Source organism: Thamnophis sirtalis, unplaced genomic scaffold (genome assembly GCF_051295495.1).
Source record: "Thamnophis sirtalis isolate CommonGarterSnake01/CBP01778 unplaced genomic scaffold, rThaSir2_p1.2 scaffold_3, whole genome shotgun sequence".
Classification (NCBI taxonomy): Eukaryota; Metazoa; Chordata; class Lepidosauria; order Squamata; family Natricidae; genus Thamnophis; species Thamnophis sirtalis.
The window spans coordinates 37,561,359-37,588,256 of record NW_028261383.1 but is presented as its reverse complement, the minus strand read 5'-3'; the positions used below and the strand labels follow the sequence as shown (position 1 = coordinate 37,588,256).

The following is a 26,898-nucleotide window of genomic DNA, read 5'->3' as shown; positions in this document are numbered from 1 at the left end:
ATTAAAAATTACAACAAAAGCAACAAGTTAGTATACTAATAAACAATTTCTTGCACGAATCCCATAGAATCAGGTAACCAGGAAAAAAAAAACTTGTTTAAATAGGCTAGCAAATTTGTATAGGAATATAGTATAGTAAGACATTCTGTGTGTTACTAATTATGTCTTTTGCTCCTCCAATAAAGACACATTGTTCAATATCATGTTCAAAAGACGTGCTCGTCATTCTTAATAAACAACTAGCATAAGAATACATAAGAGAAACAGGGTGGTATCTTTATATGATACACAAGTGTATGTTACAAGAATTCCATTAGGCACAGGAGCCTCAAGGATTTAAGGCCTCAACATCAGGCCAAATGAGAGAGAAAGAAAGAGAGAGAGAAAGGAAAAAAGAGAGAAGGAAGTGTGGTAGTTTGTACTTAACATCTAAAAATGTCACTTTTAAGGTCTTAATAGAAATTGATTTTCTTCTCCTTATAAATCATAATTGCAGGACATCCCCCTCTAGGACATGTTAGTGTCCAAGCACAAGGAAACTGCAAACCACCTTTTTTTTAAGGTCAAGCAGATATCCACCGTTTTCTGCTTCCAAGTTCATGAGCTTGAATGTAGTGGCCCACCCAGGCCAAGTCCACCAATTAAATCTGTTTTCTTCACATCATAAAAAACCCCAAAGTCAACCTACGGAACCTCAGAGCTCCTAAAGAAAGAATGCAGCCTTCAATGTGTCCAGAAAGCTGATGCAAAAGGGTCAGATACACAATGGAAAGGGTCTTATTAACCAGAAGCCTAAAAGGGCTTCTTAACTACACCAATTAAAAAAAAAACTTAGGCATCTCCTTTAGTGTAAAAGGCTGTACAATTGATCCTGGCCTTGCTGCCACTCCACCCGGCCCAGTTACACCCAGCACCCTTTTCCTGAACTGGGAGGGATGCCTTTAGTGCATGGTGCTGACACTGGCCACCGCAATAGCTTCTTGAATTTCTCGTATCACCAGAATCCGGGTAAGCATTTGCTCCATTTGCTCTCGACTGATTGGCTGGATGGAATACCAGATAGGACTATTGGGAGCCACCACTGGTTCAGGAGTCAAATAGAATGTATCATTTCTGCCTTTCACAGTTTGCGGGCTAGAAAGAGAGAAGACACATTAGTGTTTGCTTTAGAAATGCTATTAACACTATATTAGGAACAAAGGCTGTTTCCTCTTCCTCTACATGAAATTCATATGCAAAATAAAATCTGAAAAGCACAAATTAATCTGGTTTATTGTAGATTATGAAATCAGATTAAGATAATCTGTAATTAGAATAAAATAATTCTTATCAATAGAAACTTTAAGCATATGCTACATCTTTCTTACTCTTTTTTTTCTCCCTTCTATTTTTCACAAAAAGGGGTCTGTTTTTTTTGTCAAAAAAGGGCATTAGGAAGCTTATAGAGTGCTCTTGGGGGTGGGGGGGGGGAAATTGAGCAAAAAACTGGCCCATTTTTTGCTCATTTCTGCCCTCCCCAGCCCCAAGTTCTCTGAAAGCCTCCATAAGGCTATGCACGTGAAGGGGGCAGGGTTTCAGGATGCAAAAAAATGCTGTACTCAGTGTATAAGATGCACCCAGATTTTCAACCTCTTTTTTTGAGGGAAAAAGGTGCGTCTTATACTCCGAAAAAATATGTTGATTAACAAAAGATCCACATAAATCAGGATGTCTCCCACACATGGTTTAGTACAGGACTAACTGTAGGATATAAATTAAATTAAGAAAATAATTTAAGATTACAGGCTTGGGATTCCTATTTGCAAAGCCTTTAATGTATATGAAGCTTGTTCAAAGACTGTTTATTTGTTCATTACATTTAGAAAACACTTGACTCCTTCACAGAGGGACTCTGGGTGGTGTACAAATAACAGAGGCCTTCACTAACTAGTCCCACAGCTGCATGCTCTTCTATTAGACTCAAGCAAGATGGCAAACCCAGTTCTTGAGCATTTTCCAAAGGCCAGGAAACTAGGAGCCCATCTCACCTAGGCGGAGAATGTTCCAAAGGGTGAGAGCAACAACAGAGAAGGCTCTCTTGCTTGTGCAAGTTGGAATTCTTTAACTAACAGGATCTGCAACATACTTTACCTGCCTGACTTTTCTTCAGCCACATAATAAAATGTTATGAATCAAGCATTTCTGTGACTGCAGGTTATTCTCACTTAATGACAAGTGGGACTGGAACTATACAATTGTAAATCTGATGTCACATGACTGCACTGCTTAGCAATGGAAATTCTGACACTCCCAATTGTCACCAAGTGAATAGCTATGCATCATTAAGTAAGGCTATCAAGTGTCACTACGTGTGATCTTCTGCCAAGTTCCCCACTTATTTTTCTTGTAGGAAGCCGGCAAAAAAAGTCACGATAGCTACATTGGATGTTGAAGGACAACCTGTACCAAACTACCTATAAACTGAAAGCCCTTGAAGATAGTTCAATGGACAATTGTGACGGGAAAACTCACCATTTGAAGAGGTAGAAGTCATAAAGTTTTATAGGACACCTCAATGGGTTTTCAGGATTCTCTGTCTGCTCTGCATACATGTCATCTGTAACTGCAAATCAACCCCAAGAGATACAGAACCATGAAATACATTCTTATAGCAGATGAACAGATGTCAATGTTATTAATAGAACAAAGAACATGTTTTTTGTAATCTCTGCTATCTTCGTTATTGCATATGCTACCAAATACTATCTTCCAAACAGTTCTTGAAAATAAATAGGAGCTTTCTTAATAAGGCATTGCATGTAGTAGAAATGTAATTTATCAAAGGCTTGATGAATGACTACCAGAAACATTGAAAGTGAAAGCAGCAACTTTACACATAGCAAGCGGGATATTTCCAACAGATGACATTCATGTGGTCTTTACCAGACAATTTATGTTCTATTTATTGCACAAAGTCGATGTAATAGACCTTAAAAAGCTCTGCAAAATGAACATAGCTAAGTATTAGAAATTTTCATCCTCCTCCCCACCCCCCCGAAATTCTTTCTACCTTTCTGGCCTGCCTGGTGGATGCCAAGAGCCTTCAGATACCGAATGCTTGTACTCTTATCTTTAGGATTAGAAGGGTTCTTCTTAGTCTGCCTCAAGACTTTTGAAAAGGCCAGTTTCATATGTTGATCTACTGTTTTCAACAGGAAATATCTGTAGACACAGGAGAAGTACTCATTGAATTATATTCTCTGTCCCAAATCCAGAAAAAAAAACCACCAATGTCCCCCATATCCACCAATGATCAAACATTTCTGGACTATGGACCTAAGCATGGAGTATCTAGACTTCAACAATCAAGGATATGTGCGTGTGTGTGTGTGTATAAAAACGTGGTTAAACTTAAACAAAAGATTGCTGCCTTACTATTTCTACTTGCCCTACTATTCACTTTCAGAGAAAAATATTCATTATTAGAGCAATTTGCTTCAACGAGGGGAAGCTCCATGTTCAAAATAAAGAATAAAGTGCCTTCAAAATGATATAGAAATACTATAGTAAAAAAATCTATTCTTAAAAGTATTAGGATGGCATTTTCAGAAAACAGAAGGCTGGACTGCAGCCAACATTTCTGAAACATGTGAAGCCAGTTGCCATAAAGAACAAACATGCATTTCTTACGTCTATTTATAGGCTGATCATTCTGCAGACAGAGTTAAAACCACTTATGGTTAATGATGAAAGCAGAATTTGAACTAGAAAATTATTGATCCATAATTTCTTTGTAAATGTATTATAACAGCTGTAGATTTATATTTAGTCTGCATGTTTGTTTGCTTATTTATTAAAATTTTATGCTGCCCATCTCCCCTACAAGATGACTCTTCTACATTTTGCTGAAAATTTGATTTGATCTTACTAATTCAAAATTATTGGAAAAAAACAGGATTCTGTCTATTTTAAAATAATTGGAATGGTTTTATTTAAGTAATGCTTCCATTAGTACATACTTTGTATTAAAAAACATGAGAGTGGTTAACAAGGTAGCAGGAGAGTGAGCGCCGAGCTGTTTACACTCCCATAACATTTCTTCTGTTACATGGCTGGGAAGAACATATCCTGTGCAGATAAAAAGAAAGCATCAATACAGAGATACCAAACTGATGCTCCTCCTAAGAAAAGATACAAACATTGCATTTCTCAACATTGTAACATTAAGAGAGCAAAATAAATGATGTTTCTTGTGATAACAAATTCACCAATTGTTCAGTTATTGTTAAATATTTACATACTTCACTCAACTGTCTGTTTGAAGATTCTCTTACCCAAAGAAGTGATCCTAGGCTGCACATCCTTGAGAACTTCGTGTAACCATTCGGTGAACCGTATGTAATAGAGATCTGAGAAAATGTCATCAACTCGCCCATTTTCAAATAAGTACTGCAAGAAACAGTAACACAGGGGAGGAAAAAAACATACCGTGATGTTCATTAATGAAATGAAAGGCTGTATATTTAATTTCATATTCAAAATCCCTACCAGCCTAAAGTAAAAAGTGAAAGCATTTTAGTTCAAGTTCAAATAAGCTAATTTCAGAAAAATTGACTCAACAAATACATGCCCTTTATTTTCCACAGACATCCAAAGATTTATGTTTTAATGTACCTTTCGAAGTATAAGACGCTCTGAAGTATAAGATGCACCTAGCTTTTGGGGAGGAAAACAAATTACACCTGCCTCCCAACAATTTGCTTCCTTGCCGCCCCCCCAACAATCTGCTGTTTCAGGCTGCTCCGTGCGCCCCATTTTTTGCCTCCACATCCCGTTTTCAGTCTCCGCATGCCCTGCTTTCAGCCTCCATGTGTCCCATTTTCCGCCTGTCCTGGGCGGTGGGGATCGGAATGGGTGGAAAACAGGGCATGCAGAGGCCAAAAATATGATGTGGAGGCTGAAAATGGGGCGCACAGAGGCAGCAATAGGCAATGGCAATCCCTGTAGCCTGAAACAGCTGATGGTTGGGAGGCTGAAACTGCTTGCTGTTTGCTGCAAGGAGGCAAATTGCTGGGAGGCAGAGGCCAAAGGGTGGGGGCTGGCGGGGCTACAATTGGTGTATAAGATGCACCCAAATTTTCACCCTCTTTTTTGGGGGGGAAGTGCATCTTATATTCCAAAAAATATGGTATATACGGTAATTTTAACCAAGGTTTTAAAAATCTAAAAAACAATCTATCATATGAAATCCTCACATTCATCCAAGCAGCCTGCAAGTCTTAGACATTACTTGTCTCAAGATTGAATTAAACGGGGCTAATACTTATTCAGCTAAATTTTCAAAACTACATTCACGGCTATTAAAACCAGCAGTTGTAGTAATAAAAATTACCAACATTTTGGTATTCACTCAAATATATAGGGAGTCCTCAATTTACAACCACAATTGGGAATGAAATTTCATCATAAATCAGTAAAGTGGGTTATCATGTGATCAGACCCAATTTACGACCATTTGTATTATGGTGGTTAAATGAATCACGTGAATCATGTAAATCAGACAATACATGGGTAGTAATTTTGCAAAATTTTAGGGGTTTCTCTGAACTGTTTGAAATATCAGTACCCTCTTAACTATAAAAGTACAGAAGAACAAGTTGTAAAATACTAACATAAAATTTCAGTAGAATGAAATTCTGATACAACAAATACTATTTCGCTTCTAAAACCTAGATATGTTTAAATTTCAGAATATATCAGTAAAATGCTTCTTTATAAGGCATACATCTAGAAAGAAACTTTCTTTTTCTTTTCTTTTTTATATTTTTTTGAATAAACACAGACAAAACAAACACATACACACACAAACACACAAAACCATCTTCCATTACAAATTGTAGAAAGTGTCGATTGGTTACAAAAACTTCCGTGCATCCCTTCCACAGCCATAACCTACAATTCATATCAAATCATATATTTTAAATCAAATATATATATATATATATATATATATATATATATATATATATATATATATATATATATATATATATATATATATATATATATATATATATATATATATATATATATATGTTTTTATTTGTGCTGATAAATATAACAAATATAACAAATATAACAAAACAAACAAATATAACAAAGGCAACAGTAAAAATATTGGGTTTCTGTCTGGATGGACTCTTGTGACGAGCCTAATGACAGAGAGTGGAAGTGTGACCTTCCTCCCACACTTGGGCATACCAGGGGTTGTGACTTTAAGTATATATATATATATATATATATATATATATATATATATATATATATATATATATATATATATATATATATATATATATATATATATATATATATATATTACTATCATACCTCAACCTTCATTTGACTATAATTGTTTTTATGTCCTTTTATATAAAATATTCCAGATTTAAAACAAAACCACATAATGGCATTCCATTAGCTCTTCCCAATATCATCCAGTAACATTACATCTTTATAACATGTTCTAAATAAAAATTGGTTATATTTAATAACAGTTTCTAAACCTCCTTTGGTAGTCAGTTTGCAATTTATATCAAATTTCCTCTTATCAAACCAATACATATATATGCATTATTATCATTATCAATCAATTATTTAACTGTATCATCATTTCATTTTATACATAATGATCTAAATTTAACTAAATTTGACTTAATTTTTTATTATAAGCTTTCCTTACATCAACCTGTATCTTTCCAGTAATAGTGCAGTCTTATGTCTCTTGCCATTTGTGGCATTAGTATTCTGGTTATTTCCTTAGTAAGTTTTGTTTGCAACTTATTGCTTATTGCAAATCTTGTACAAGCTCAAAACCCTCCATCTGTTTCTTCAATCAGCTTATTTTTGGTTATCACTAGTGCTTCTGACAAAATTTCTCTCCTTAGTTCCATCAATTCTTCTCTCTTTTCTTCTTCTATACTTTGAAATCTGGGGTAGAGCTCCAGTCCATCTATCTCCCCTTTCCATACTCCACTCTTTCCATTTCCAACCACGCTCAATTCACTGTCAGTATCAACAATTTTCTTGTCTTTTATTTTTTCCTTCAGTTTTTAGAACTCTTGACCTCCACTTTCTTCATTTGATGAATATCCTCAATTTTTCCATCAAATTTTACTGTTCTACGATCTACGTTCTCCAATCTCTTCTCAATTTTCTCTGTTACTTCTAATAATTTTTGAATTTCAAACAATCTTTTGCAATGTTAAGGTTTCTTTTTCATGTTGCGCCATTCTTCCAACTTGTAAACACTGCCACTCTGGCATTCAAAACCTTTTATTAAATTTAAAGCAAATTCATTTATAATCTTTCAAGACAAGGCTTTGGTTTCACTCCACTCCAGCAATAAAGCTCCTGAAGAGCACCTATATAAACAACCCATGCTCTTCTCGTTATCACTCTGTAAACAAGCTGAGGAACCTTGAAATGCAAAGTCAAATGATCAAAGAGAAAAAAGAAAAGACAATATTTCCAAGCCTTCCAAGCCTCCAAGTGGCAGTGTTACTTCCTTCCCTCTGTTATTACAGCCCTCTTTGTATTCCTTTTATATCGTCTTTATATTCCGGGCTTAAAGAAAGCAAAATTATTAAATGGAGCAAAAAAAACCAATCCAATCCAACATTATAAAAATAAGAAAAAAGATTTTAATCCATAGGTATAAAAAAAATATAAAAAGTATAAGAAGAAAAACTAATCCGTTCAATTTAAAGAATAGGAAACATTTGCAAAAGTTCCATCCTTAAAAGAATATTTTTTTAAAAGGATAACAGAGTCTAGTGTAGCTTAATTTCGTAGCTTGTTCTCTTCTGTTTTCAAATTTAATTTAGCTTTAATTTTTTGGGGGGGTAGTCTCTTTTATAATAATATTTTCCTCACCAGATGGACACACTTTCTCTTTCCGTTTTCCTCCCATTGCGGAGCTGTCCCAACTTCAGCAGCTTCAATGGCTGCGCTTCTGTCGCCAGCAAAAAGAGATTCTCCTGGATCAATCAGGGACTTTGCGGTGTCCCTGAGATCAGCAGGATGTACTCTTCCCTGTCACCGTCTCTTCGGGATGGTTTAGGTCCAAAAGGACTGTCCAGCGGGAAAAGTATTGACTGCGATCTTGGAGCTCCAAGATCGAATGTCGTGTCATTACGACGTCAACTTCTTCTTTCCAAAACTTTGTTTCTTTTTCTTATCTCATTGGCATGCATTTGAAAACTTGGGATTGTGGAATTCTTTCTCTCTCCCGCAACTCCTCCCCTTCAATACCACACAATCATTCGAGTCATTCAAGAAATATTTGAAGTCTTCAATTTAATAAAAATGGTATTAAGGGAGTTTTTTTTTATCTGTAAACCTTATTAGCAAAGTTAGTTGTTAGGTAAGTATTTTGTAATTGCATTATTTTTTAAAAAATATAATAAATACATGGTAAATATTTGGTTTTATTGCTTTTGTGTAATTTTTGTGTAAGTCTTATTTTTCCACTCCAAATATCTCTAAAACTATTTGCAGTATTAAAACCAACTATAGCAAGTCTTTCCATGATGGCACACCTTTTGAATGCAGAGAAAGATATAGTAAAGTACATCTGGATCATAGGGCTCGCCTTCACTATTGCGAGCTTCACGAGTCATTAAGCACAATCCATAATTTAATTCTGCTACAGCTGAAGATATGAGATCTTCTTGGAATCTCAATAACTGGCGCCCTGCAAATGAGAAGATAAGATCATCAAATGACATTTAAAATCCCTATTTAAATCTCATTTTCTTGACCCTTTAAATCAACCCACTCTGCTACAAAATCACCTCTTCCTCCTTCAGTATACTTATTGATGAATAAGTAACCAATTAATATTTTAAATCTTGATATTGAATATACAGCCTGTGTTCATCAAAATTTTTGGGAAGTCATCTAGAACCCTTCCAAAATTTGCTGCTAATTGTAACTTTTGGTCTGACAGAATATAAAACTACATGATAACACCAGTAACACTGTTAGCTATAGTTAATAATTCATTAAGTTACCAAATTTAGTTTTTGTATTGCCCCCATCAAGTTTTGGAATATAGGCCAAGGGTTACAACCACAACTGGGACAGAACACCTGTCACCAAGCAATGCAGTTAAGTGAGTTGCATCCACAATTTCACAACCTTTTTTTGATGTGGTCACTAAGTGAATACTGTTAACTAAACCCAGCTTCCTCCATTGACTTTGCTTGTTGAAACCCCATGGGAAGGTTGCAAATGGTGACTACATGATTCCACAAAGCTGAAACTGTTGTAAATACATGCCAGTTGCCAAGCACCTGAATTTTGATCTTGTGACAAGTGGGGAAAATGCAATCGTTTTAAATGGGAGGATTGGCTGTAAATTACTTTTTGCACTGCTGCCATAGCTTCAAATGATCCTAAAATAAATAGTTGTAAGTCAAGGACTACTTCTATCTCACGTAAAACACCCAGTATGGCCCCCTCCCAAAATACACCCATAATGTATAGTTTTTTGAAACAGCATTAGGCTTTTTTTTAAAGTGGTAAGGCTCATTTTATAATGCAAGCCTAACAAATATAATGAAGGTTTATTATGCTACAATTTTTTTTCCACCAAAATCAATGCAATGCAATTAAGGACATGGTCAACTGGAAAGCCTAAGGCACTTACTACCAATGGGTGCAAGCCGGTTCTGTGATTCTTTTTCCATCTCTGCATTTTTAGTCTGTGCCCAGCTCTTCCATACTTCTAGTCCTTCCTCCGGCTTGAGAGACTGCGGAAGGAGAAGTTCGGGGGAAGGCTGAGGCTGTGGTTGCTGTTCCACTTCAGCTACCTGAACAGTTTGTGCCTGTGGAAGAAAGTCATTTTAGCAATTCCTGCTGGAGTTTCTTTAAAGTAAAAAAAAAATTCTTCACAAGTTTGGTCTCTGTTTTGTATGGTTATGCTTACGAAGACATTGGTAATTTCTTCAAAGAATTTCTTACTTCCAGAAATTATTAGGCAGATATCACTGAGAAACTCCTATTTGCTCTATAATCAAAAAACGAAAATGCAGTAAACTTCACTTTGTTGCAAGAGGTATTCAAGGAATTTTCAAGTCCAACACAGACACTGACACTTCACATAATTATGCTCCAAAGTAAAATTGATTCCCAGTTCCATTAATATAAATTTTACTTCCATTTAGGTGCCAGCTAACTCCAAAATTATTCTGGCCTGTTGGCAATATGATAAATAATATAATAATAAAAACAGTATAAAGCAAGATGACATGCAACGAAGAGCAACAAAGATGATTAGGGGACTAGAGGCTAAAACATATGAAGACCGGTTGCTGGAATTGGATATGTCTAATTTAATGAAAAGAAGGACTAGGAGTGACATGCTAGCAGTGTTCCAATATCTCAGGGATTGCCACAAAGAAAAGGGGAGTCAACCTATTCTCCAAAGCACCTGAAGTCAGGACAAGAAGCAATGGATGAAAACTAATCAAGGAGAGAAGCAACCTAGAACTAAAGAGAAATTTCCTGACAGAACAATTAATCAGTGGAATGACTTGCCTCCAGAAGTTGTGAATGCTCCAACACTGGAAGTTTGTAAGAAGAGACTGGATAACCATTTATCTGAAATGATATAGGGTTTCCTACTTAAGCAGGAGGCTGGACTGGAAGACCTTCAAGGCTGCTTCCAACTGTGTTATTCTGTTGCATGCACTCACTCTATGCAAAGGCATAGAAAAAAAACAGATTCACAAGGGGCTGTCTCCATCTTAACCTAAGACTTAGGAAAACAATCAAGTTTTCAAGGTCTTACAGAACCCTAACAGTAATGGGACTAATTTCAGAGGAGAGTTTATTCTAGAAAACAGGCACAACAAAGTCTCCTGGCTTCCAACAGAGGCCACTATTTAATCGAAGGAGCCTGGACTGCATTAACTCTATCAGCATGTGCCAGGCAGATAGAAACTCCAGCAGTATCTCAGATAATTTGCCCTTAGGACACACAGGACTTTAACAAGTAAGAACCAACAGCATAAATCACACTTGCAGGCATACTGCACAATTCATGAAGCAGAGATGTCACATAATCATACAAAGAATGCCTGCTGTTGCTAATGTTAACAGCATTTTAACCAAGTGTCTTTCAAGGGCAGCCCCATACATTGCTAGAGTCAAGGCTACTCCAGGAAGGGATCTGACTAGTAGGTATATTAGGTAGAATTGTGTGTGCAAAGGATCCCTTGGTCACAGTTGCTTTTTAAAGCTTTAAACAGGAGTTGGGATTACATAAGGATTATGCATGGTTTTTTAATGGAGAAGCACTACTCCATCCAAGAATATGGGTGAAAAATATTTGGCTCCAGGAGGACTTAATATTAACAGCCATTCAGTCCCGATAAGATTGTGTGGAGTAGATTACTCCCTACCCAGTAATACTTACTTACCCTTTATTAAAACAGACGGACTCAGAAGTAACAGTATAGTAAGCACTATGGTGAAGAAACTACTAAATCAGAAAGAATCTAAATTATGAAAAATGCATGTGGGAGGCCACAAGTTCTCAACCATTATTGTAATGTAGAAACTTTTCAAATGTTAAGTATTAGCAAGAAGAGCAGACAGCATTTGGAATGTGGCCTTCTAAAAGTCAGAGACATACAAACAACCAAATGGTAGTACAAAAAACTTTGAGAATATTCTCCTCAAGCCAGGAAGCTTCTCTAAATCTAAAACAAACTGTAGGTGTGTAATTTTTCTGTGTGAGGACTCTATAATTTTGCTTATAGTCACTATAGGAACATTCTGAAAGTAAATAAGGAAGTAAGTTTACATAAATTAACACTAGCCAGAATTTTTAACTATCTTTCCTTCAACAAATTATACTTGGCACGCATATAAATAGCTTAGTGAGGTATATGTGCCGACCATGGTTGTTAAAGAAAATTTGGAGAGCACTAAGTTTTCATCATGCTAAAGGAATAATTCACCATTAGTATACATGCGTTTTATACATTCAACCTATAGTTTAGAACTAGAAAGGGTCATTTAAGCAACCAAATCCAACTCCGTGATAGGCGCAAGAATCCAAATTAAAGCTGTAACAAATGGCAGTCCAGTCTCTGAATATACTGAGTAAACAGCAGGCTACCACATGTCTTGATAATTAATTCCATTGTCAAATTTTCCTTACTATTATAAATTTTTAGAAAGCTTCTATTTTCAAACCATAACATAAATAACTTTCATTCATGTATTCATTATTTTGGATCCTTTTTAACATTTCAACAGTGCAGCTACAAATAGCATATACAGTAAGTACTACCCATGATAATATAGAACATAAAAATATAAACATTGGAAACACTGCTTTTTTCTATGCCATGTTCCTCAAACAAAACCAAAGAATTAATATTGCATCCCAGCCTCCTAGTGCAGCATTTTTGTTACTTTATCATCTAAATGAAGTATATTTAGCCTGAAAATTGCATCATACTTTATGTCTAGTACAGTTTTTAAAAAACAAGAACGTTATACAAATGAAAAATTGTTTAACTTCTACAATTATACAAAATTGGATCTAACAATCTAGATTACAAAAATCTTTGTATAGTAATAGTAATAGTAAGACAGCTTATTTTACTATAGCTAATGTTTCTGCAGAATTCATTGTCAAAAAAAAGAAGAACCAGGCAATTTATCATCTTTGGCTAACTGATTTTATGTTCTTGACATTCTCATCTTATATCAGCTTTTCCATCCAAGGAAACCAAACTATGTGAGAACACAGTAGTAATTGATTCAGAACAAAGTGTGCAATCCAGATAAATTCATAAGCCATACTGACTCATATCTGACAGATCACTCAAATTCCCAAAATACACTTACAATCTAAGGAGAAAACTCACCAGGAAGAAGCAAATGATGGTGTAAATGGGTACTCTCAGCTTACACCTTTCTTATCTTTCTTAGGTCCTTTACAGTTGTAAAACTTGAAAGACCAGGTTTAGGACAGAAAGTCATGGAGAAAATCTATCTACTATGTAGTCACTAAGAGTTGACAATAACCTGATTGCACATAATCAATCAATCAATCAATCAATCAATCAATCAATCAATCAATGCTATCTAAATTGGTTGTCACTGTTAAAGCTTCTGACCTTGAATGCATTGGATGTATGTAAGTGGTATGAAATGGCACTTCCATCTATCTGCCCTAAATCTCTCACCATTCAGCTTCACTGGATGATTAAGCATTATAAGTGAGCAATTCTACCCCCACCCCCATCAATTTCCTTCAAATCCTGAACAATGGAAATTTTCAGAAATTGTCCCTCATTTTCCCAAGGCAAGATTCTCAATTATTGCAACCTTTCCAATATACTCCTATTCCTTATTAATTTTGATGTTATTTCCTTCCTGCAGTATTCTAAGCATGGCTGTACTAACAATTTGAACAAAAGCATTTCAATAATTGTATTCCCATTGACATTCTTGAAGATAAAAATATATTTAAAAGCACAGAATATAAGTATTCAGAACACAGTAGACAGTCTTCCTTTTAAAACTGTTATCTTTTACAGAGATGACAGAAAATCCTGCCCATCTTCAATTATTCAACCCTATAGAGGCTTGCATAAAGATAGCTTACTTACAGAGCAAGTAACTTGCAATTGTTGTTGTTGTTGTTGCTGCTGCTGCTGCTGTGCCTGCTCTTGTGACGTGGACTGCTGCTGTTGTGGGTCCCATATATGAACCGTTTGTGCTGTATTCTGGTAGGTCCCTGCCACTGCTTGCACTGCCACTGGAATGTGGATATTGCCATTCATAAACTGTGCTGGGAAAAGGGAATTGGCAAGAGTTTGCACTACTTCCTCATGAGAGTTTTTCACTACCGAGGCACCTCCCACCATCTTATCCTTGTCATCTTCTAGCTTCACGGTGGCCAAAGTTGTTGGGGAGCCACTAACATGGACGGCATTGTAGGCCTCCTGAGGAATGGCAATATGGGTAATGTTTTGTTGCTGTAGGTCACCGCGTGGTTGGGCAGAATAAACAGGGATTGTCCAAGTCTCACCAGTGGGACTAGTTATGGTCCCGGTGGCACTGTACAGGTGGGCACTATCCACCGTTAACAAGTCCGGCCTTAAGGATACATAACTCTGCTGCTGGCCCTGGGGGATGGTCAGAACTGTAGCCACCGGTTGCCCTGAAATAGCGTAGGACACAGTAATAGGCATATCCACTTTGCGTTTCTTTACTGGCTGAAGGACGCTGGCGGTGCTGATCCTTCGTTCGCCTTCCCGTGGTGAGCCTTGCTGAGATGGAGGAGGGGAAAGTGCCCCCACTGTCTGGATTTGGATTTGCTGTCCTCCAGCAATTGCCTGCCCTGCCACGAGCTGGGCTTGGATCTGCTGATGCTGTATGTGTTCCTCCTGTATTTCTGCAGCCTGGATTTGCTGAGCAGTCTGCACGTGCTGCACCTGAATCTGAGCCGCCTGCAACTGAGAAGGGCTAGGGCTCTGAAGGGCCTGACCCTGTATTGTCTGGGGTGCTTGCTGCTGTGTTTGGCCTTGGATCTGCACCTGGACTTGTATTGGCTGCTCTGAAGCTTGGTGAACAGTGAGCTGAGGAGAGAGCTGCTGGGTGGACACCGGTTGAGGGGACTGCTGAACCTGAACCTGCACCTGCAAAAGCAACACATGAGCAGTTAGTGTATCAACTCCAAAATCCCTGAGACATTTTGAGGGTCAGAAGCGTATCAAGTTAAATAAAAACCAGGATTAGGACTTAAATATAATAGGCATCCAAACAGATTAGCAACTACATGACAGTATCCATAAAGAAAAAAATAGTTAATACTTCTTGGTAGAATCACAAGCAAAAAAAATATGTATTACAAGTCTACCATCACCTGCAGCATAAATGATGGGTCAGCCACAGTGAAAATTCCAGATCCCGTTGCAACCAATACGCTGCAACAGGGCCGGGCGTCCACCACGTGCGCTGCATGCGCACCCACTGCCGACACTCAGCTGCTCAGTGGAGCGTCATGCAGGCACCGTATGCTCCATGCACATATGGCCCAGTTGGGTCAAATACAGGTAAGGAGGGCGGGCCTTCCAAGGCACCATACCAGAATGGTACCTGGTGCTCCCAGCAGGTACTGGTACACCCGTACTGGGGCGTACAGGCCGTAACCCACCACTGGCCAGTCACTATGTGCAACTTACATGAGCAGTGGACTGGCATGCATGCTCGTGAATGCCCGCAAGCCCACCGCTTGTGCGAGTTGTGTGCGTGCGCACATGCCAGCCGCTCACATGGCCCAATTCCAAGTAGGCCTCGGCCAGGCAATGGGCTGCAGCCCAGGGGTTGAGGACCTCTGATCTATGTCCATTGACAACAAAAGCCAGTTATCAACAATCAACCTATATGGACCATCCTTATATCCAGTTTGCCACAGCCTCCAAATATAATCTTTACTACTTTTCTTTGTACTGTATTATACAGTATTGTACAGCAAAAAAACATATTACTATTATAAATGCTACACAGAAGCGACTTTTTTGGTAATTAAGCAGTATACAAACAAGGCAGCACAACTAAAATCAGAATTCTCTGTAGTATTGTAACAATACATGCAGTGCTATGCTATTGTTGGTTTTAAGTAAATGTCAAGGGCACCTACATATTCTGTGATTTCTATTTCTATTGTAAATGTCCTTTGCGGTTTCTATTGTAAATGGCCTTTGAAGCAAATTAAATGAAAGAAGTTTTAACACTATTTGGGCAGAAGAACATATTTTCTAATTATAATTCTTATCACAAGAAAACAGAATATTGTCCAACTTATTCATATGTTTTACACACAAGGCAACTGGAATCTTACAATTTAAAAACCATCAGAGGTTAGATCACAAAATATTGCCTTATATTTCTGTACTTCTCTTTCTCTCTGAAGAACTGAAGAAGCATCTTGAATGAGAAGTGAAATCTTAAGGAAAAAACCAAGAAAGTCCAGTTGCCTTTTCAAAAGCATCTTTGGGACAATCATGACCCGAATGACTGAGAATCTCCATAGACGTGCAATGTTAACATTACCTGCACTTGTTGGGGTTGTTGCACTTGTATTTGTTGCTCTTGTTGAGTTTGCTGCTGGACACTAGTTGTAACAGGACAGGCAAGTTCAAGCAAAGATCCAGCCACTTCCGTGCTATCTGTATAAATGCAGTTGCCTCCTTGCTGATATACCATGGTTGTGGTAGCAGCAGTCTGCTGAAATTCCTGTAGGGCTTCAGGGCCCTTGGAGGCAAGGGAGTCCAGGAATTCCTTCATCCTATGTTGGGGGATTGTTCGTGCTTTCACACGGATGTATTCTTCAAAGGAAATTGTGTTCTCCAAAGAATTATTCATATTGCAAAGTCCTCAGGGTTCCTTAGAAGAAAAAGGCAATAATTTATTAATTCTGAGTTTAAACTCTAGACCACTGTCTTCATATCTGTCATCTTTATAAACCAGTTGAATCTTTCTTCAAATCAGTCCCATACATTCACTATTAGCTATCAAGAAACCTATTGAAATAATTATGCATAATATATGAAGTTAACATAACCTGAAATCTGTCATCACTATATTGCCTCTTTTCAAAACTGGATGAATAAAACTAAATTAAATCAAATCAAGCAATTAAAAAAATTGCAACTATTTGAGGTGGTCTCTTTAAAACTTCAAAAAAGCTGCACAAGTAATTAACTAATTTTAATAACTATAGCAAAATAACACCTCAGAGATAAATGCCTTGGAAAACAATGGTAAATGGCTGTAAAAGGAACTTGCTACATTTCTTTCATTCTTTAATTATTCCAAATTCAAAAAGATAAATGTTCTTGACTGTCAATGCAATTCTGATTCAGAAAACAGAAAAAGTGTAAAACATTACTTAAATCAAGGGATTTTATTTATGGGAATTTCTAGGAGTGAGTCATTGACTTTTATTTATTATTCAAATGTATATATCACCTATAACACTAAATGATTGAGGGATTTACAAATAAAGAAATTCATACAAAAATAGACAGTTAAACAGACAAACTTAAAACGATGAAGCGAACACAGCCAACCAAACTGCACTACCATGGTTATTGCTGTCTTTTGAGATGCAATTCAAGGTGCTGGTGGTTACTACAAGCCCAATATGGCTTTGGACTGGGATCCCTTTCCCAAGAGTCTCTACCTGTCCAACTAGCCAGAGAATGGGCGTGCTGCAGATCCCATCAGCCAAAGAATATTGGCTACTGAGGATCAGAGGGCGAGTCGGACTGTTCTATAGAACATCCTCTCTTTGGAGATCAGAATGGCCCCAAACCCTGTTAGCTTTTCGTAAGATCCTAGAAATCTGGCTATGTATCCAAGACTGGCCTGGGCATCGATTGTGTCAAAGGCCCTATTTCCGGTCTATATTATTAACTGGCCAAATATCTTGCTTTTGTGTGCACTGAATTGAATGTTTTTTTAAATGTTTCCCTTAGTTTTATTCTTTTTGTTTTAAATGTTTTAATCATATTTTCTGAATTGTAAACCACCCAGAGTCATTGACTGATATAGATCGCCATAGAAATTGAACACATAAATAAATAAACCACCCACAGGGTCCCACACCACCCACTGGATCTCCAGGCTAGTTGACAGAGTCAGAAGACCCTGAGAGGAATGAGAGTTTGCCTCACTCCAGGAGACAAGACTAACCATACATACATACTAGCCACACAATAAAAAATGTGTAGAGAACCATTTATATGACTTCTGTGCAAGAATTTATTTTTCTGATAAGCTTCTATTAAAATACATACGAACACACCATTTAATCCTTTGAAAGAACAGGAAAGGGAGCACCCAGAAAAGCTCCTTTAATGGATGAGTAGGACTTCACTGTTCTATCTACTTTCATCTTCCTCATTAGGACTAGTAGAACTGTAGAAAGTTAAATTAAGGCAAATTAATTAACCTACACTGTTTAAACCATTGAATATTCTTCTATGTGGATTACATCCAGGCCTTAAAAATGCAATTGCATGCAAGAAGTTGCTTGGCCAGTGTCAATCAAAAAAGTTATAGTAAATTTCTGAAAATTCTAATGCATGTAAACGCATGCATTCTTGAATGCATGTTCACAGAAGTTTCTTCTGTGACTTTGACAATAATCAGGTAAGAAAAAGGATAGAAAGGTTACAACCATTAGTGTGCAGAAGTGATCATGAAACATGCACACATACACATCAGGATCCAACTCATTACATTAAATTTAGTAATCTGCTATTACAGCCTACTACTATATATATTAACAATCTACTACATCGTTTGATTTGTTTCTGATACAATACCATTTTAATGTATTGAGGCATCACTGAATATTGTTATATCTCAAATGTAGAGAAAATGTGAGTCACATTAACCACAGTTTAACCTTTTAAATAATGTCATCCTTTTCATTTAGATTTGTATCAGGAGTATTAGGGAATCAATGAATCATCAGATTAAAATGTTACTTTATAGGTAACTCATATATCTGATTCACTCTATAAAGCAGTAAATCAAATACCAGTTCTATATTTCAGCTGCACGTATTAAAATTAAAATATTTAATTAAAAAAAAACTTCTTTCAATGACAGTTTCAGTTGATAAATCTTTCTCTTGCAAGCCAAAACTAATGATTGCATTCCCCTAGCTGCTGACCCAGTAAGCACAATTTCCCAAGAGGAATGAAGATTAAGTGTACCATCTACACTTTTGCTTAGAAAAAAATAGCGTATCAAAGGGAAGAGTTGGCAACCCTAACTAAAAACCAACCAACTAATAGTTTTTTAAATATATTTTGACAAATGTATGATGGTTCTTCCAAATAAAAATGTAAGTTTAGAAGAAAGCTATAATATTTTAAATTGGAATAGTTATGAATATGAATAGTTAGTATATGCCATCCAGTTACTTTTTTGTGAAATAAAAAGGTAAAGGTTCCCCTCGCACCTATGTGCTAGTCAATCCTGACTCTAGAGGGCGGTGTTCATCTCCATTTCAAAGCTGAAGAGCCAGTTTTGTCCGAAGAGGTCTCCGTGGTCATGTGGCCGGCATGACTAAATGCCAAAGGTGCATATAACGCTGTTACCTTCCCACCAAAGATGGTTCCTATTTTTCTACTTGCATTTTTCACATGCTTTTGAACTGCTAGGTTGGCAGAAACTGGGACAAGTAATGGCAGCTCACTTTGTTACATGGCACTAGGGATTCGAACTGCGGAACCTCCTGATCGACAAGCTCAGCGTCTTAGCCACTGAGCCACCGTGTCCCATCTTTTGTGAGACAGGTGTCGGATAGGTAATAGTTGTTGGGCTAGATGATCTACAAGGTCCCCTCCAACTCTGTTAATCTGATAATTCATTTAGTCACTCTAATGTTAAAGTCAATTTTAGTTTTAAAAAGCAGGAGCAAATATAGTAAATAAATATTACCAATACATATTTCAAGCATAGGTATAGTTTTGGAGAAACCTAACATTTATCCTTCTTCCCTTAATATGTATGAGTTATAAGGGCCATGCCTACAAATCTATTTACTAATTATTTTAAAATTGGGTGAATTTCATGTAATAGATGAGTTTTGGGGGAAAGGACATTTGTTTTTTTTAACTTTACTTGAATTACAAGTTGAAGAAGAAGCATATGATTATCCAAAAGAAGATTGTGAATATTTGTCAATACAAGTACTATGAGGGCTTGTGTACAGTCTTCAAATCACTGCCCAGGGGACTTTCAATATACCTTACTTGTGCGAATAAACAAATCACTGTGGAACTGAGAAAAAGTAGTATTAGGATAGAATTCTGTCCTTGAGAACTGGGCCACTTAATCTTAATTCTGAAAAATGAAAAGAAATGAAGAATACACTGTAGAATTGGGAGAAAATAAAACATAGTGTTGTATTTCTAGGGAATAAACTTAATGGTTACTTCATATGTTATATGAAAACATAAGAAATCCAAAAAAAAAATATTGTACTAGGATCACTTGTAAATAAAAACATTATCCAAGAAAATAACTTTTAACATTTCATGTGTTCTCTTTAAAATACAAAGGAAGTAAAACAAAGACAAGTCATATACAATGAAACACACACACACACTACATAGAAGTAAACTCTTAACTTCTCTCTTCCCTTATACAAATCTCTCCACATTATAAGGAACCTATTTAGGCAGATTCTGAAAAATGAATCAAACCATAGCCAGAAATAAAATAGAGCTTTTTATCTCAACCAAGGAGAATAAGAAAATAACTGAACTAAAATAAAAATCTAGGCTAGCATCACAATATTACTATCTTTTTCTCCCTCCAATAAAAAATCTATAATTTAGTTAACAAAAATATTAATATATTATAATAGAGGTTTAAACTATCAGCAACTAATTTATAACCGAGATATAGAATTTTTGGACTTAACTGAATTCTAGCAATTGCAGTCAGCCTTTCCACAAAAGTGCCAAGATCTGTGATTCAGGAGTATGAGGAGAGCCATCACATCTCCAATCACTAGCTTATGATCCATCCTAGCAAAGAATTAGACCATATCATGGCTTGAACTATCACATAACAATATTAATTGGGAGCATTCCAACAATTTTATTATTTATTTATTTAATTTATATTGCCGCCTATTTGCCCATGGCAACTCAATTTGTTTTACATTTTTTCAAGTTATCTGCTAGCTAATAACTAATGTTTATGTTTACATTCCCTTCTATAATCCTGTAGAGATTTGGGGCATGGAATTATACTTATTCTTACATTAATTATAATTAATGCAATTATAATTATTCTTACATTAAGAACAGAAAATTTAAAAATAAACTACTTTGAATTTAACTTTTGCTGTGCTGAAACAATAAACAAGGAGAGGAGTAACTTAGGTTAAACTGTTTGATCAAGTTTTGCTAGGACATTTTTTTAGAAACATACCCATCTGATAATTCAAGATTATTTAACCTAAGCAATTTTATCTTCTTGACATCTTCCATTGATCTTTTATCCATTAAAGCCTCCAGAAAATATAAAGTGAAGACAGCCTATTTCACCCTATCCCAATCTGGTACCATTGTATCTAGATATAGGTTACATTTCCGATACTACAGGTAGTTCTTAACTTACGACTATTGAGCCCAAAAATTATGTTGTTAAGACGTTTGTTAAGTGAATTTTGCCTCATTTTATGACATTTCTTGCCACAGCTGTTAGGTGAATCATTGCAGTTGTTAAGTTAGTAACCTGGTTGTTAAATGAATCTGGCTTCTCCGTTGACTTTGCTAGTCAGAAGATTGCAAAAAGTGATCACATGATCCTAGGACGCTGCAATAGTTGTAAGTGTGAATCAGTTGCCAAGCATCTGAATTTTGATCACATGCTCATGGGGATCCTGCAGTTTGTAACTATGAAAAATGGTCATAAGTCATTCTTTTCAGTGCCATTATAACTTTGAATGGTCACTAAATTAATTGTTGTAAGTCGAGGACTACCTGTATTGTATCTAGATAAATGTTATATTTATCAGCATTTCTAACTGTCACAGATAAAAATGAAAACCCCAACATATCTGGAGGTCTATTCAGCAGTCTCCAAACTTGGCAATTTTAAGATTTGTGGACTTCAACTCCCAGAATTTCCCAGTCAGCATGGCTGGCTGAGGAACTAGATATATAACATTAGGGTGAGTAGAAAAAAGTAGATTAGCAAGCAATTAAATCAGAAAATTTTAGACATTAATATAGTCAGACACACGTGAAGTATATGGACAATATAGTCTAGCCAGACAGCATACTGTACATATTTCTGATATTCATGTCATAAACTATTTATGACTTATTTACATTATGGACAGAGTTCATTATGGTCCAGAGCTCCCAGTTCGGATCGGATCAGGTGAACAAGTAGTAGCAGCGGGAGACTCCACCCACCCGCCTGGTCGCACAAACACGCCCGAACCGGTAGTAAAAAAATTAGTAATCCACCACTGATTACAAAGAAGACAGAACAAAAAAATACACCTACATCTGTAATATTAAAAATACAGTTATGTTACAAAATACATTATTTAAATAGACAGGAGGGTTCTAAAGATTCTTTTCCCCAGCATGAAGTTTCTGAATGAGTAGTAAAATTTCTACTGTAATAAAATGAACTAAATATAATATATCCAAAGTCATGGTCTTTGTGAGGGAATATAGAAAAATGAAGTAAAATCATTCTGTAGAAATAAATAGGTCCACTCAATTTCTGGATGACTTCCCAAAGCTTGAGAAACCTATGCAATATGGTTTTACTTCAATGATAAAAAATATTATATGGCTATATAACTTTACACATTTATACACTAAATTGCAAGATTTCTGGAACTTTGAATAAGCCAACAATAACATACAATAGTACTTTCTACAGTATTGCTCTTCTAGTTAGTTACCGTACTTGGATAACTAAGACAGGTCACAGATTCATGTGAGCCAACTCCTTATCTAATTCATTTATCAAGACATTTTGTGAAACAAAGCAGAAGGCAATGTGGTACAGTGTTTGTGTACTATATAGTGCATTGTGCACCAAATATATCTTACCCTCTAACCAAAGGGTTGACAGCAGTGGTGGGTTGCAAATCCCGTTCCAACCGGTACGGCAGGTGCTCTATGCGCCATGCACCTGTGCGGAAGCGCAAAAGCCTTTAAACTCCGGTAAGGAGCTCGGGCGGGCGGGTGGGCCCTCCGGAGCTCCTTACCGTATCCGGTGCTTCGGGCTGGCTCTGGTATGCGTGTATCGGGGCGTGCCGCCTGCAACCCACCACTGGTTGACAGGATAAAAGTCCATTAAGTTGGCACCAGTTTATAAAACTGAGCACCAATACATCTATCTCCCCTTCAAAGTTACACAAGAGGGAGCAATGCCAAAGATACAGGCCTACAGAGTGAAATCAAGCAAAAAAACAACAACAAACCCTTCAGCAGGTTCTTTCACACCTCTATTATTTTGGCCATAATAAACAAAATACGTTTAAATTATGCCCTCCTATTTTGGAGGGTTGCCCACCACTTTATATATCCTCTCCGGGACCGAAAGAGTTACTGAAAATACTGTAACTAGTAGGTTATAGTGAATTAAAGGAGACCATAATACAGAACTTGGAACCTGGAACAAATGGTTTTTTTGGGGGGATGACAGAGATAAAAGTTAATTAGATGGTGAGAATCCCACTTGCTTATTTTAAAGCTTTCTTCCATAATACAAATTAGCTCATTGTATACGATTTAATACAGCAGTTTAAAGCTCCTGACAAATACTATTGGTTCGTGAACAAGGCCCGGACCTCAAGGGCCCCGCCTCGCTTTCGTTATTGTAGCCTCCAGGCCCAGGGTGGAGAGGTAAGCACGCCACAGCCAGCGCGATGACCGGCGGCAAGGAAATTTGGCTGCAGCCGGCACGACAACCATGAGGCTTACCCCCCACCCACCCGCCCCGTCTCTCCCCCGGGGTTCTGCCGCACCAGGGCCTACCGGCCTCATCCTGGGATTCCGCCTGCTCCGGAGTCGGCGTCCGGGCGGCAGAAATCGCGCTCACTCACGCGTCAGCAAATCCTCCGGCGCGGCTTCCTCCGGCGCGTTTACAGGCGGCGAGAAGGAGCCCTCCTCCCTCCCCACCTCGGGTGCCAGTGGGCGGGGGCGCGAAGGAAGGCTTGGGGAACGCAAGGCGGGGCCCTGCCCGGGGAAACGGCGCAGGCCTCGAGTGGATCCCGCCCTGTCAGCCGCCAATCTCTCCAACGCGTGCACGCGCTGGCAGCGCTACACAACAGCCAGGGCCGGTCTCGCGGGAGCGCGCTCCCGTGCCCGTTCCCCCTCCCCCTCCATTTCTATGCTGCTACCGCCGCCACCTACTCCCGTCGCCGTCCCCTCTCCCCCCCCCCACACATACATACACACTTCACCAAACCAAACGTTGCGCCTCCCTCCGGAATACCGCGCTTCACGTTCCCGTTTAAAGGCGGCTCGGCATCCCCACAACTGAGTTCAGCTCCGCCTCACCCCGGCCCCTCTGTCGCCTCGCGCCGTCACCACCTCAGGCCCCGCGTCTTTTTTCCCCCCTCACAGATCCCTGGGCGCCATCTTACATTCAACCCGCCGCAACCAATCGGCGGCCGCCTTGAAGCTCGCGACAGCACCGCCTCCAAGCCGCGCGAGACCTACAGACCGAACCACGCCCCTTGCCTTAAAGTGGACGAGCTCCTGCGGTGGGAGGAGGTGCGGGGGGGGGGGTTGAGGGACGCGCAACGAGGAGAGGTGGGAGTAAGTTTAAAGGACAAAAAGCTTTTGCGGGAAGCTGATTGTAGCCCCTCTGTCGTTAAGCTTATTGGTTCTTCTCGCTTCCTCCTCTCTCCTCATAAATCCTAGATTTGAGAGTATTTTATTTCTCGATGTGGTCATTCTATTCTGCCCTAGACAGGTGTCCTCTTCGTGATTACTTCCATGTATTGCAACATTTTCTCGTATGCATTGTGAACACACCTAAAAATAAAATACTACCTCTCGCACAAGAAATTCAACCCGTAGTATAAGTGGCCCTGGGGTTTTTCGCTTTTTCCAGTCTGTGGAACATCAAATTGTAATACTAAGAATTTTGCAGAAAGTTTCTACAAAACACTTTCTCAAAATACCCACTTGCCACCATGGAAGTTAATGATAAAAATTCTATGACGTGTTTGAAGTCGAGTGATTGGAAGAATCATAAAAAGAACTTCTCCCCTCTGGAGAGGCTAAACACTGTACACTGCCTATTACAATTTTATAGTGAATTGGATTTCTTATGAAAAAGCACTTGGCTTCAACATCCTGTTCCAGCAACCTACAATTTCTGGAGTTGTTCTAACACCTCTACTAAAGGCTAACAGAGCTCATATTTTATCTGTGTCATACTCAATATTTTGAATATTTCTATTGATTTGCCATCCAAGAAAAGCTCCACATTTGTAATCCATGAGCAAGATACTATATGCATATTAATATTGGCAATGTAATTGCAGAGCAGAGTGATGCTTTTAAGATGAATTACAATTTGGGAGTGAAAGAAATGGTAAAGTCTGCTGTTTCCACTCTGGCAAATTACCTTCCAATCAGCAATTTTCACTGAAGTTGTGTCTGTTCTGAAGCATTATAATAGATTTCAGCAGCACTAAGAAAACAATCTACAGGAGTTCAAAGAGAAATTCTGCTTAGGAAAATTTACACAGTCAAAAGTTCTTATTCCTGTGCTAAAATCTGATAGCCCAAAGATTTGTGGTTGCTTCAGACATAATTGATGTGATTCCTTTGTTGTGATTATAATATGGGAACTTAAATTCACAGAGGTAACCATCAGGTCTAACCCCATTTATAAAAAAAAAGTAAGCCAGAATAAATGGACATCATTGATAAGTGCATGAAACTCACTGGGAGTAGAGAGGGAGCAAAAACTTTCTAGTAGGCAAAAAAGGAACAGCCTTGTCAAAAGATTTAGAAATATAGTTCTCATGTTTGAGAAACATTCCATTATGGTAATTACTAATTGGAGCAACATACAGAGGCATCTTAGAAGGGCTATCTCACTAGGCCACATTCTAACTGACTGAGAAATGAAAGGATACCTGTACAAAAAAAGGAAAACTTTTTTACAGTTTTTTGGGAACTTTTATAATACTACATTTCTCCTAAGTTAATGTTTAACATAACCTGTCCTCAGGCATAACAAAATATATCAATTAACAGGTTAAAAGGCGGTGTGTTCATCTTTGTTTACATACAATTTAAAATGTTCCTCCCTTTTTATAATATTATTAGCAATTACAGGAAGCCCACTTGGTCATTTGAAATGCATGCTAATAAAAAAAAACATCCAGATGTAGGATGCAGCTCATGTTAAATACAAAGTACAATTTACAAAACATCTGGAAACTGGGTAGGTAGGATTACAGTCTTACCATAGTACCATTTCTAACACTCTTAATACAGGGGAATGGGGAAATTTGCAAGGTAGCCAAATAAATTCTACATCACAAAGGAGAAATTAGCACAGAATTTCTAAGCATTTCTTTTCCCTTTTTTCTTGAAAAGAAAAACTTCCCCCTCAGCAAACTTACCTCAGGGTATCTCCCATGTGAGCCTAATTGAGCCATTTGTAACATTTTTTTAATCTCAGAAATTTGGGCAGCAATACGGGCTTTGTAGAGAATTTTGAACCAACTGCAGAAAACCAAATCATTAGTAATGCCCAAAAGACTCAAGCTGTCAAATGCAGGAACGCAACCTTATTAAAAAGTACATATATTCCATATCCCAAAAGCTGCAGTTCAGATACATAATTGCACCACAGCTGTTTTTCTGGAAACATCTTCCCTAAGCAAAATCCAGTGATTGACCACAGAAAAGAGATCTGATACCAGCACTGAGAAATTAATAAGCTTAACCAAAGGTTGGCCTTTCCATTTAAAAACAAAAATTGTTTAGCCAAAGAATGCAAACTCCTTTTTTTCTTGGGATTAATTTATTAGCCTATCAGACAGAACATTAAAGGGAAATGGATAACAAGGTATTTTGGAGGGATGGCATATACTCAAAATTACTTTTCATGCATGCTGCATTCTACATTCAGCTCTTTCCCTGACTTAACTATGAATATCCTCTCAGTGCTGTTAGAAGACACAATAAAGAATTTGCATACTGCAGATTCTACTCTTAAAGACAAAGTGGTTTTTTAAAAAAGAATGGGGACCTGCTCTGCAGCACACATTCAAATACTGTGGGAGAAGATGATGCTGGC

The 26,898-nt window shown here is 37.6% G+C and overlaps 1 protein-coding gene across 5 annotated transcripts; it reads right to left on the bottom strand.

Annotated features, from left to right (window-relative positions):
- Window positions 1–200: 200 nt before the first annotated feature.
- On the bottom strand, window positions 201–24,236 carry QRICH1 (glutamine rich 1). 5 transcript variants are annotated; one of them, XM_014063639.2, is made up of 10 exons: window positions 24,218–24,236; window positions 16,123–16,455; window positions 13,674–14,705; window positions 9,692–9,869; window positions 8,580–8,734; window positions 4,314–4,428; window positions 3,999–4,107; window positions 3,050–3,201; window positions 2,512–2,602; window positions 201–1,134 (listed from the first exon to the last, which is right to left on the bottom strand). In XM_014063639.2, exons 2-10 carry the CDS (start codon window positions 16,432–16,434, stop codon window positions 942–944), a joined length of 2,337 nt encoding a protein of 778 aa, XP_013919114.2. In that variant the 5' UTR covers window positions 16,435–16,455; window positions 24,218–24,236; the 3' UTR covers window positions 201–941. The 5 variants fall into 5 exon arrangements, with proteins under 5 accessions (XP_013919114.2, XP_013919108.2, XP_013919109.2 ...); XM_014063633.2 differs by having other exon boundaries at window positions 24,132–24,229; XM_014063634.2 differs by lacking the exon at window positions 24,218–24,236 and adding an exon at window positions 24,026–24,116.
- Window positions 24,237–26,898: the final 2,662 nt, after the last annotated feature.